This window comes from Rutidosis leptorrhynchoides, chromosome 4 (genome assembly GCF_046630445.1).
Source record: "Rutidosis leptorrhynchoides isolate AG116_Rl617_1_P2 chromosome 4, CSIRO_AGI_Rlap_v1, whole genome shotgun sequence".
In the NCBI taxonomy this organism is placed as follows: Eukaryota; Viridiplantae; Streptophyta; class Magnoliopsida; order Asterales; family Asteraceae; genus Rutidosis; species Rutidosis leptorrhynchoides.
The window spans coordinates 569290369-569303672 of NC_092336.1; the positions used below are offsets into that span (position 1 = coordinate 569290369).

The 13304-nt window shown below is 37.4% G+C and overlaps 1 protein-coding gene across 1 annotated transcript; it reads left to right on the forward strand.

Moving 5' to 3' along the window:
* Window positions 1–6220: 6220 nt before the first annotated feature.
* LOC139842771 (uncharacterized) lies at window positions 6221–8698 on the forward strand. Its single transcript, XM_071832878.1, has 3 exons — window positions 6221–6294; window positions 6411–6512; window positions 8062–8698. The coding sequence occupies exons 1-3, from the start codon at window positions 6221–6223 to the stop codon at window positions 8696–8698; spliced, it is 813 nt and encodes a 270-aa protein (XP_071688979.1).
* The last annotated feature ends 4606 nt before the right edge of the window (window positions 8699–13304 follow it).

Below are 13304 nucleotides of genomic sequence, written 5' to 3' on the forward strand. Positions count from 1 at the left end.
GTACCATTATCAGTACGAATCTTTCTCACTTTCAATTTATATAAACTTTCGAGCTTTAGAATCAGCACCTTAATATGCTCAAAAGTATCCGACTTATTCTTCAACATCACCACCCAAGAAAAACGTGAATATTCATCAGTAACTACCAAGCAATAGGATTCTCCTGTGAGAGTTTTACAGTTGACTGGACCAAAGAGATCCATATGCAACAGCTCCAAAGGAATGTTAACAGAATGATGCTTTTTGGTAGCATGTGACTTTTTCGTTTGTTTCCCCTGTTTACATGGAAGACACACATCAGGAATATGAAAACTTTTAAGATTAACACCATCAACTAATCCATTGTGGACTAGATTGTTCATCTTCCTCAGACTCAAATGACCCATACGCTTGTGCCATATGATAGACTCTTGTTCAGTAGCTTTAGAAACGAAAGCCTGATGGCCAGTAGCTTCCTTTACATGAGCCTTACGCATGTCAAGGATATAGAGATCCTTGCATCTGGGGGCAGTCATCAGAATCATGTCTTCCGGAATAACAAATTCTTTCTTCAAAATATAGCATTGTTTATCATCAAATGCTACTGTATACTTCTTGTCAGCAACCTGAGAGACTGAAAGCAGATTGTTTGACATCTGCTCCACAAAATTAACCTTATCAAAGCTGACATTTTCATTCGCGATTACACCTTGAGCAGTAATAAACCCTCCTTCACTACCAGCAAAAGAAACCGGTCCACCATCCACTGTTTTCACATTAGAAAGTAAGGACAAGTTCCCTGTCATGTGCCTGGACGCCCCACTATCAACAATCCATGTACTGCAGCATGGATTGTAGGCGACCTGCACATTAAAGTAAGAGGATTAGTTAGAAAGGGCAACCCATGCCCTAATGGCAGTGGGTTTCCCGTCAATGCCAACAACTGGCAATTCCACCCATTGTCCCTTGGATCCCGAAGGACCTACAGGACGTTGAACACCCTTCACCTCATATTTTGGTCTCCAAACTGTATTTTTAGGCAATGGTTTTCTATAATAATCGTTAGTTTGAAAAACCTTTGAATCAATTACTTTCACATTTGAATTGTGCACAGGAGAAGATGATCTTCTATAAAAAGAACGATTTGGACTGAGACCAATCTTCCTGCGGGGTGTCTGTCTAATGGGTCCACAATCCACAGCCCTGTGTCCCAGCCTCCCACATTTGAAACAGTTAACATTATCAAAATCATTAACGTTAAACAACCTGCGTCTAATCGGTGAAAACTGTCTCCTAGGCTGTTCAGTACGTTGTCTAATCGTAGGGGGTGTCAAAACCTGTTTTTCAACAGTCTGACGCCGACTAGGCGGAACATACTTGGACACTATCTCAGAATTAGAACTCCCACCTTTAGGTGGTTGTTCTACCTTAGGAACACTAACCTGCTGTTTTCCTGAATTATTTTCTTTAACAAACTTAATAGGAGTAGACAAAGTGGTCTTTTTCTTACTCTGTTTGGGCCTTTCTACACTCTTTGTCGGCTTCTTAAGACTCTCACTCCTATTCTCACTGTGTTTTGGATTCTTAAGAATCGTAACTGGCTTAGTCACTGGTACAAATGGTTTGCTATCTTTCTCAGTGTCTATGTCAGTATCAGACTCAGTCTCATAAACAACCTCTGTAGGGTTCTTAGAATCAACAACCTTACTAGCACTAACCACTGGGGTCTCCTTAGGTTTACCATATGGTGGTTCCACCACTGGTTCCTTAAACTTCTCTACGGGCTTATTAACATACTCACCCATAAGAGGTGGTGCAACCTCAGAATATCCCAGACCCTCCAGATTAGAATGATTAAAAGTCTGAGTCACATACGACATCCTCTGCCAGTTATCTATTCTAGCTTTCTCAGACTCATATTTTAACTTAAAAGAATCCTTTTCAGCCTTAAGAGTCTCTATTTGCCCCCAAATACATTGTGATCACCTTTTCATCATCTCTAATCGTTGATTTCATGTGACCTATTTGGTTTTCTAGAGACTTAATCACCTCAACATATTCTTTCTGTTTGTTAAGGTAGAAAAGGGCATCTTCATAGTTCTTCTTGTTGGTCTGATTTTCTAAGCTTAGGTTCTTAAGGTCAGTCCTAAGTTTAGGGCAGGTCTCACAAGTAACAGGTATTTCACTTAGCTTAGAAATAACGCATTCAAGTCTTTCAATTTCCTGTTCATAACCAAAACAATAAGCACATTTAGAAATTGAATCAGTACATACCTTATCGTTACTGGAAGTATTAGCCATAAAAGCATAGTTATTCCTTCCATCCTGTGATTCTGCATCTGACTCTGATTCGTACTCCGAACTTGTGCTGTCCGAATAATCAGCTTCATAACCTTCCTTACCCTCACTATTATCTGAACTAACTTGACTTTGAACCGTCACAACTTTCTTATCACCACTCACAAAATCACGGTTGAGCAAATGACCCAACTCTTCTCTGAACCAAGTACCCTCATGACAACTTTTACCTTCTTCTTCATCGGATGGATCAGTAGTAAACTCAATGTCTGACAAATCCTTGGCTTTCCGGAACTTATCATACAGCTGTTCCTTAACCCTCTTTCTGAAACACCATTTCATAAGCTCCTCAGCTCTCTTTAACCTTGCATCACACTTGCACACGTAGCATGTGCAGTTTGGATTATCTTTACCCTTACAACCTGCTCTTCTTCGAACTACTCTTTCTTCCTCAATTTCAGCCGGACTCTTTCCCACAAATACAACATTAGCTTTCTGAGCATCAACTGGAATAGACCAGTCACAAACTTCATCAGGATATATTGTGAAACCAGTTAAGGCTTTAGGTTGAGCAGAACCAGATGATTCCTTCTCAACAATGACGTGTTGGGGAGTCACTGAGATGGTTGTACTAAGAAAAGGATCATGATAACCAGCCTTTGGTGGTCTAGTACAAGTCTTCTTGAAGTGACCAAGTTCATCACAGTTATAACATCTAACCTTCGCCATGTCAAAACCAAACTTAGAATCCCTGTTTAAACTCAAAGATCGTTGACCAGTTCTCTTTAAATACTTCCTTGCATGCCTAAAAATGCTACCCATACAGTACAGAATGTCCATCCTCTCTAGCTCATCTTCATCGATCTGATCATAATCTTCATTCTCGAGATGATTGTTAAGAACCTGTCCACTAATCATATCGTTGTAAGAGTTAACAACGATAGCAGCTAAAGCCATGTCCTCCTGAATGGACTCAATAGATCTTTTCCTGATATTGTCAGTTTGAAACATAGGACTCTGAGTCTGAGTCTGAGGTGGAATCTGAGTCTGCTGAGTTGGAACGTCCTCAATCATCTTAATTGTAGAGTTCTGTATTTTGGCATTAAAGTAACCAGATTGTGACTTTGGTGCAGATATCTGATTTGCATTTGCTGTGATGTACGCTGTCTGCAATGGAGCATGACCAGAAGAAGAAGCACTAGATGTGACATTGGCTGCTACAGTACCAAGCCTTTTCCTTTTGGCCTCAACCTGAATATCCTTCTCCATTAACTTTGAAGTAAATGCAGTCAATGTTAAAGGACGTGCAGAAGCAACATATAGGTTTTGGATCTTCTCTACTTCATAATCCCACTTCTCAGGAAGACCAAGTGCCAACACTTTTATTGCCTTATCATCTTTTACCTCAATCCCATAATCCGTCATCTCGGCAACCAATAACCTGTACCTTTCTAAGGTCTGGCTCAAAGTTTCTGTTGGAAGGGCTGCAAACACCTTCCACTCATCCTTCAACACTTTACCTTTAGTTGCTTTATAAGTAGCAGTACCCTCAGTTGCGGACACAATAGCCTGCCAAAGAGTATAGCACGTCTTATAACGGTTCTTAAACTGACCGAAGATTTCCTTAGACAAGGCTTGCGTTAACTGAGCATAACACTGACACTCAAGATTATACCCTTCGCGTTCTGCGGGATCAAAATCATGAGTTTCTTTAGGTTCACCGTCAGCCCCTGATGGCCAAACAAAAGGAGTCTCAATACACTCCCAAAGTCGAGAATCTTGTCCATTAAGGTAAATCACAAACCTAACTTTCCATTCTAAAAAGTCTTTTAAGTTTTCAAGCCTTGGAACTTTATTGTTAGATCCTGATTCACTTTCGCTTAATAATAGTCGTTGAATTCCGGGTGCAATAACAAGTGCACTGTATTCGTTTGTTAATTTCTCGTTTGTATCAGACATCATTAACTGATTAAGTGATTAATTATGGATTAATTAAATTATTCTGGATTAAAAGAGGATCGGCCGATGGACTGAGACGATCGGTCGGAGGACTGAGACAATCGGTCGATGGTCTAAGGACGAACGGTCGATGGTCTAGACAAACGGTTCAAGGTTATCACAAACTGTCCTCCGGTTCAACTTAAGACGGTCGGTCGAGTGTGAGTGACTATCGGTCGAAGGTCAAGACACTCGGTCGATGGTCAATGACGACCGGCCGAGGGTAGTTCTTACGTATCTGGGCAGAAAAAAACTAGGGTTTTTGGCCAAAACTCAAATTTTGATTGATTCTAACGTTCTGGACTCAAACAAAACCGATGAAAACTTCACAAAAACACCTTTGAACACAAAAACACTCGAAAACACTGGATTTAAACGTAAAAGTTCCAACCTTTTAATTGAAACCCGTTTTGACACAAACCCTAATCACAAAAATCAAAAATTCGACTCAAATAACGTATGGATCAGCAACACAACGCTCTGATACCACTTTGAAGATGTAATTCGGACCTTAGATCATACGTTGTATCTAGATTAATGGCGGAAACACTAATTAGAATGAGTCGAATACGTATTAGACTAACGGGATCAAATTAACCAATGAATAATTGATAGAATTGATGCCTAAGACTGTGTATTCGGTTGGTAAGGGTTTTGGGACGATTAGCAGCAAGTAATACGACGGCCTAAGGGTTTATGGTGTGTAACCTAACACAAAACCACGAAACCCGTATTTATACTAAATACAGTGACCATCGGCCGGTGGTCGGGGACCTTCGGCCGATGGTGACAGTCCCTCGACCGATGGTCCCTACCATCGGTCGATGGTCTTGAGCAGCCAACCGACTGCTTGACCTATTCACGACATTATACTAAGCATCATAAACACAAAGTATAAATGTCCACGTACATATATGACTGAAATATCAAGTACATAACAAATAGAACAATAAACGTAATAGAACTCGGGATTTATGCACCAACAGTTCTTCAGCTCAGGCCTGCTAGCCAATGGCACAGAGGGAATTTGCGCGTGTTAGACGCATGGAAGCTTTTCACTAGTTCCCTATCCCAAGATACCCTTTTTAAAAAAAAAAATACAACGGATAGTTTGGTTGGCAACGGATATTAATCATTAATTTTTTTACTTGTTAACATCGGTGGGATCATTGCCTTCGTGTTTAGAAGATCAGGACAGTAAAATAAGCCCAGTTCGAGAGTGTAAGATAACCTACTCTGATGAGCAAATTTATATAAAATTTGATTTAATTCACATGAACACTTCATATAAAGATATATATAACCCTATGATTTTTTAGTAACGTTATACATAGTTATCCCCGTGAAATTCACATGGCTTTCATCCTCTTTGTTTGTTATGAACAGAAAAACACCAGCTCACTTTCTCATATGGGAAATTGGTCAAAATGCCCATTTCCGTAAGTATTTAACAATATGTTTTCAGACCACGCACCACACACGGTGCGTGATGGCCTGCACTTGGTGCGTGTTATCGAGATAATCATCGAGACAATCTATTATTCTCGAAACACACATCAAGCACCACACACCGTGCATGGTGCTTGTGTTGTGCCGGAAATGAGAACTTTGAATGGTCTTATCTTTGATTTTTTACTCTGATTTTGTCACCATTTTTTCGAAATCGTGTATTTTCTCGAGATCAATCCGTTGAAAAGATGCTAAAGTACTACAAATAATTTTGAAATTGACCTCATATTGTGGTTTACGTCAACGTAGGAAATGTCCGCTTTGTGAAATGTGTTGTTTATTCAAATTGATTGAGGTCTTTCGTCTACTTTTAGTCAACATTGGTGATAAGTTTAACGAATTATAAATTAGAATATTTTATAGAAAATTATGAGCGGTCAAAATATGTTTAAAAATCAAAATCAACAAAAATGTCAAAATTTAAAAATATAATTAAATGTGGGCTGAAAAGAAGTTGGGTCATTTCATGAGAAGCCTACCTAGAGATATTTTCAAGGCATGTGGGTTGAGGTTATAAGATGGACATTTGAATTTTACACTTCGTAATCTTGGGCTCTAATTAATTACATTCTTAAACCTAATCTTTGGCCACAAGTAAATTTGGTTATATAAATATAATTGACAAGCAACAAAGGAAAGTTGGTACGGCCGTCAGGGCAATTTGCGGCAGAGAGGGAACCTCTTTTGGGGTTGGCGACGTCAGACACAAGTAACAAAGAGGAATTGTGGTTTTTTCTGTCAATTGTTACAATTGGTGCAGATCAATTTATCTTTCTCAATAAGTATTAGCATATTATCTGGATTAAATCGTGTTTTATTTCACGTGGAAGTTATTAGTATATTATCTGGTCTAATTCGTGTTTACGTGAGTTGAGGTTAAGGTTAAACACAAAAAAACAAACAAGTAAGTTGACTTAAATTATATTCATATATCATGTTAAATTTGAAAAATTATGATTAGTCGTGCATTGTTGTTTTCGTTCATGACATGTAATTAACCATTATAGTTTAGCAATCTTTTTTACTTAATTAATCTTTAAACGTTAGAATTACAACACTTTGTATTAAGCAATGTTGTCTAGAAGATCAAGACGGTAAAATAAGCCGAGCAAGATATCCTACTCTTATGAGCAAATTTTATATAAAGTTTGATTCAATTTACGTGAACATTTAGTATAAAGATATATAAGTATCGAACTATTAATGATTTTTTTTTTAAGTTAAGTCGTAAAAAGTTATCTCGATAATTTCTTTTTTATAATTACTGCGTAAAAAATATGAATACAATGAAAAGCAAAAACACCAAGAAAAACATCGAAAATCCATAGCCTACAAAACACCAAGAAACACATAGATAGATAATCCTATGATATGATCTTACATTCTATCTTATTAAAATTACCTTTTCATAATGACCCGCACAGTGTTATAATTTGTATAGTAGCCTAGTAGGATGGTAGGATCGTACGATTTTATGATCTTAGTAGGTACACAATAGCGGAGCCAGGGAGGGGACAGGGGGAGGCTCAGCCTCCCCCAATAGGCCTAATTGCAGTGATAAATTAATAGGTTATGATTAGTTATTCTTCTTAAGCCTCCCTCAATTGAAGCCCAAATAATATTTAATCAAAATACATGGACAACTTAATTATCTATTATTTGTATGTGCCAATCAGTTTACCCAACAAAGTGTATACATCTCTAGAATTATTAAATACTGTACTAACCGACTAAATACTATAACCGACTAAATACTATGTGACGAAGTCTAAAGCAAATATTTGAAATTTCTCAAATTACAAGATGCTTAAATTTTTGAAATTTAACATCTTGCCGATATTGGAGAGCTTCAGAGTGATAAAGGAGCTAATCAACTTCAAAGTTTGCAAAGACCTGGAGATACAAGATGGAGCTCACATACCAATCAATCTGTAGCTTGTTGAGATTGTATGGTCCTGCCATAATAGTATTATGAGACATTGCTATTAATGGCTCTACTTCTTCTCAAAAAGGTGATGCTTCTTTTGCTCTCACACACTTAATATCATTTGATTTTGTTATTGTTATGCACTTGATGAAGAAAATAATGATGAAAACCGATAAGCTTTGTCAAGCTTTTCAACGTAAATCTCAAGATATCGTTAATGCTTGGTCTTTGGTTGCCACTACAAAGACATTAATTCATAATCTAAGAGATCAAGGATGGGAATCACTTCTAAATAAAGTTGTTTCTTTTTGTGAGTGTAATAATATTAGAGTCCCTAAAATGTCTTGAAGTTACAAAGACGTAATTCGTTCTCGTTCTAAAGAAGACAATGTGACTGTTGAGCATCATTATCGAGTTGAGGAATTCTTTGCTGCTATTGATAGTCAATTGCAAGAGTTGAACTCTAGATTCAATGAGTCTGTGACTGAAATTCTTCGACTCAGTGTTGCTCTAGACCCTAAAAAGCCCTTCAATAAATATGATATTTGCAATCTAGCAAAAAAAAAAAATTATCCTTTGGACTTTACAGAGCAAGAAAATATTCAGATGAAACATGAGTTGCAACATTATGAGCTAGATGTTCCTAATCATCCACAGTTAAAAAATGCTCGTACGATTGCAGAGTTGTGTAAAGGCCTACAAGAAACTGGGAAGAACGAAATCTATCCGCTGCTTGACAGGTTGATCCGTCTTATATTTACTCTTCCAGTTTCAACTTCAACAAGTGAAAGTGGTTTCTCGGTAATGAAAATTGTGAAAACTAGTCTTCGTTGTAGCATGGGTGATGACTTTCTGAAAAGTTGTTTGCTACTATATATTGAAAAAGACATTGTAGATATCTTTACTACAGATGAGATAATTGATGCTTTTGCTTCTCAAAAACGTCGACGTGTCCAACTTATACCACATAAGGTACAATTCCTTTAATATACTACTCCCTCCGTCCCTAATCTATTGTCATGTTTTGAATTTATAGGTCTTTTATTCTCAACTTTGACCTTAAATTATTTTCTAAGTGTTACTACCTCCGTCTCATTCCAATAGTCCAGTATTCCATTTTGAGCTGTCCCAAATTAATAGTCCACTTCCATAAATAGAAAGGAAAGAAGATATTTCATTGGTGGATCTGTAGAGAGAAGATATTTCATTGGTGGAGAAATGAAGTTAGTGGAATTTTCTAAAACTGCGTGTTTTTTGTCTGTGGACTATTGGAATGAGACGGAGGGAGTATATAATACTTGATCAGTGTTATACCGTTAAAAAGTATATTCAATAATCAATACATTGATATAAACTTCATCGAATAATATATAATACAAACGAAAATATTTAAAGTCAAAGTTAGAAGAATAAGACCTCTTAAGTCAAAACACGGCAATAGATTTGGGACGGAGGGAGTATATTTTACCATATATTTATTAATATTTAACTAATTTCGACTTTGTAACTATTATTATTGACAGATTATTTCGTGAAAAATATGGCTTGGCGTGAGCAATATTTGTTTAGTTTTTGCATATTGTTTTTGACATCACTTATGTATTTGGTTTAACTTGTACGTTTTTTTATATGTATAAAATGGTTATCGTTGTTTACTTATCTCAATATGACAATATGATACTTTATTATTGTGATTATAATTTAATTTTCGAGTAAGCCACCCTTGTTGTCAAATCCTGGCTCCGCCCCTGTAGGTACATCCGGTAAAAGTGTTAAGTTGATCGTGTCTATTCTTTCCGTTCCCCTCATCTATGATCAAAACATGCGGCCTTAAATACATTTCCAAAATATTTCTTCCTACTTTATTAAAAAATCAGGTCCAAAATAAATTTAAGTAACTCATCTTCAGCTTAAATTATTCTTCTTTTCTTCCGGACATACATTTAAAAGTATAGAGTTTTTTCATAGTGGTTAAAGTGCATTTTAACACATTGACGTCAAGGTTACGAGGACCACAAGGTTACTGGATATCTCTAACAACCTTTAGCAATCAATCTTATGAGGAAGACAGGGTTATTGTGATGTTCAATTCTAAGAATCACAATATTGATATAAATGGAGTATTTCTCCAATGAGTTAAATTATACTTTAACCACAATGAAAAAACTGTGCTAGATGTAACTGGAAGAAAAGAAGTGGAAAAAATTAACACTTTTGGATAAACTGTTGTGGGCCTGCAGCCCTGCACCCACTTTTGGATCTTAGAGAGAGAAGGGGGGATTGCGATGGTGATGATCTAGAGAGAGAAATGACCAAAATTTGAAGGAAATCAAGTGCATAAAAATCTCTTAGTGTTATTTTACAAAAAGAAAGAAGATACTCTGTTTCTTTTCATCTTAATCATCTACGAAACCTCAATTTTGGTAAGAACCCTAATTGCAATTTTATGCAAAAGTTAGGGTTTAGTGTCATTATTATGATGGGGTGTTTGTATAATTAATAAAGAGCATTTTATCATATATTTAGTGTCAAATGCTGGAATTATAATGAGTTATGTAAATTGAGGTTTAAAGGATTAAATGGGTAATTGCATGACTTATCTTAATGATTATAATCATTGTTAAAGTCTAAAAGCCGAAATTCTGGGGTGTTTTACTTATATAAGCTTATCTAGCTAGTATATTAAAGTGTATGTTAACAAGCTTATCTTAGCGATTGTAATTTGGAGTGATGATGAGTTTTGGTGTCTCAATGGGTCAGAGCTTCAAAAAGAAGGGGGTCCTTCGGGCAAGAGTATATTGGGTTGGAATGAATTATGAAAGTGTGTTTGTGTAAGACTCGTTTATTTGTTGTGTACATAAGTGTAATTAACATACTTGAAGTGGGGTTTTTGTTGTACATCTTAAAAAGGGGACAAATTCTGATCTGGGGGATCTGTGCGCCGCGCAAGTATATGGCACGCCGCGCCAGTAGCCTGTGACAGATTCCCTTCTCTTTTTAAATTAGATATTTTGAGGGCTTTTTGGTAATTATACATGGGGGCCCGAATTAAAGGCTCTAGATCAGTTTTGGAGCCCCATTTACTCCATTTCCATCTACCTTATCACTTTCCATTAAATCCTAGAGAGAGAGGAAGTTCTAGAGTGAGAGAGCTCCATTAAAGGAAGAAGGAGGTTGAATCGGGTCTTAGTGCGAGTTCTAAAGTTGTTCATCTAGTCGCTGGCTACGTGGTGATTGTGTTGGTAAGTTATAAAACCCAATTTCTTACTTTAATTGTATTAAGGGTTAGGGTTTGGATTAGTGTTGCACATAAAACCCATTTTACTAGTGATTTGGGGGTTTAGGGTAAATTTGGGTCATGTAGACTCAAAGATGACTAACTAGGATTTCCAAAGTATCAATTTATGTTTATGAGCCTAAATTGGTTAGTGAAATTATTAGCACACTTATACATATGTAAATGGGTGTTAAGTGGGTTAGTGGATGACCCGAAATGGGTGTGTTGACCTTAATTTGGTCAAATGGGTCAAAATGGACCTAAGTTAGTTAATGTTGTTGTGTAATGCATAAACCTTGTGTTGAAATGCGTTTTAAACCTAACTTGGCTAATGATTAGGGTTTTGGGGATGTTAACCCAAATATTAGGGTTAAGGGTGTAAATGGGTCGAAATTGCACCATGGGTCAAGATAACACTAGAATGGAGTTTTAGTTGGTTGACCAACTTGAGTTTGTGATTGATATTATGTATAATGTAATAGGTACGTTACATTGAAGATTTCCGAGCTTGATTATCTTTCACAAGAGATTTTGAGGTGAGTGGAGTAATTATACGTATGTGTATATGACGCGTTTATTTGTGGGTGTTATGGTATGAACCATCGAGCCGGTAGTGCCATAACATGTGTGCGATAAGATGTGAACCACGAGCCGGTAGCATCGAGTGTGAACCACGAGCCGGTAGCACTATAAACTAGATGTGAACCACGAGCCGGTAGCATCGAGTGTGAACCACGAGCCGGTAGCACTATAAACTAGATGTGAACCACGAGCCGGTAGCATCGAGTGTGAACCACGAGCCGGTAGCACTATAAAATAAGATGTGAACCACGAGCCGGTAGCATCGAGTGTGAACCACGAGCCGGTAGAACTATAAAAGAGTATGACTCAATTGCGTATGGTGTGAACCACGATCCGGTAGCACCATAGCATTTATGGTTAACCATATTGAGATTGTCGATTATTTAGCATATTGTTTATATATATATACATTGCGTTGAGTATAAGCTAATGCAGTTTTGTGTTAATGTACGACTTGTTAAGTGTTTTGGGTACGATGACATGCTAATTGAGTTACAAGTTCGTATGAGGTATTTGGTGAATGTGATTACAAATAGATGAGTTATATATATGTATGTGTAATTATTGCATTCACTAAGCTTTGCTTACCCTCTCGTTGTTTACCTTTTTATAGGTTCGGTTGTGGACAAGGGTAAGGGCATCATCTTGGATTAAAGATCCCGTCGTTGTTAGAGAATGCTTTTGGGATATTAGCTTTTGGAGTTTGACCGAGACTTGGGTAGTTTAATCCCAAACACCATGCTCGTAGTGTAGTTTGGTACTTAAACTTTTTGGTGGTCGAAACTCATATTTAGTATTAAACTCGTAAAACGGCCGATGTGGGCCCCGCTTTGTAAAACTTATTTTATGTTTGAATAGTGTTAGTTTTACATATTTGAATATGTTGTTAAAAGCGTTTTGTCTAATTATGTCGGGAAGTGGCCAATCTTTTTCGCATTTCAAGGCTTTTTGGACAGACCAAATCGGCGCGCCGCGCCATTAGTTGAACAAACAAAAAAAAATTTTTGATATTTTCCGCGGGTTCGATGGTGGTCTGGTTTGGGTTGTTACAAGTGGTATCAGAGCATGGTCTAAGGGATTTATGTGACTTGAGATAGGCGCCTAGACTTAGACTTTTTGTGTGCGCATTATGCGGGACTTGTAGGACTTTGGGTCGAATCGGGTTTTGGTTAGTACATAGGTTTATGTGAACTAATCATGCGCTATTGTTTTGTGTGGTATTTGAAATCGTCAAGCGAGATAGATGTGGTACTAGTGAGTTAATGCGATGTGCTCGCGTAACAATGATTAGCTACCATTGTTACGGGTTCAAATCGTGTCAAACAAGCGATGTACGACGATTGTTGAGCAAGATGGGGTAGTGTGGTGTATATGTATATACATATGTGTTAGGTCCTTTCGTTTTGTTGCTTAATTTACTTCGTTTTATAGAATGAAGATGAGAAATGGGCACGACACCAATGACGGAAGTACGAGTGAGGACGTTGAACTCACGGTCAAGGTTGAGGCCATCTTTAAAAGGCTAAAGAAGGATTTTCTTGACGATGTCCGAAAGGTCTTCCAAGAGTCGGTCGATGGAAAAGTGACCGAAATGATCAATGATCGAATGAAAGCCACAATAGAGGAGGCTTTAGAGGCTAGAAAAATTTATCCTCGAGGCGAAGGGGGTGAAGGTAATGGTGGGGGTGGAAGGCGGGACTTCCACTACAAAAATTTCATGGATACTCAACCTCC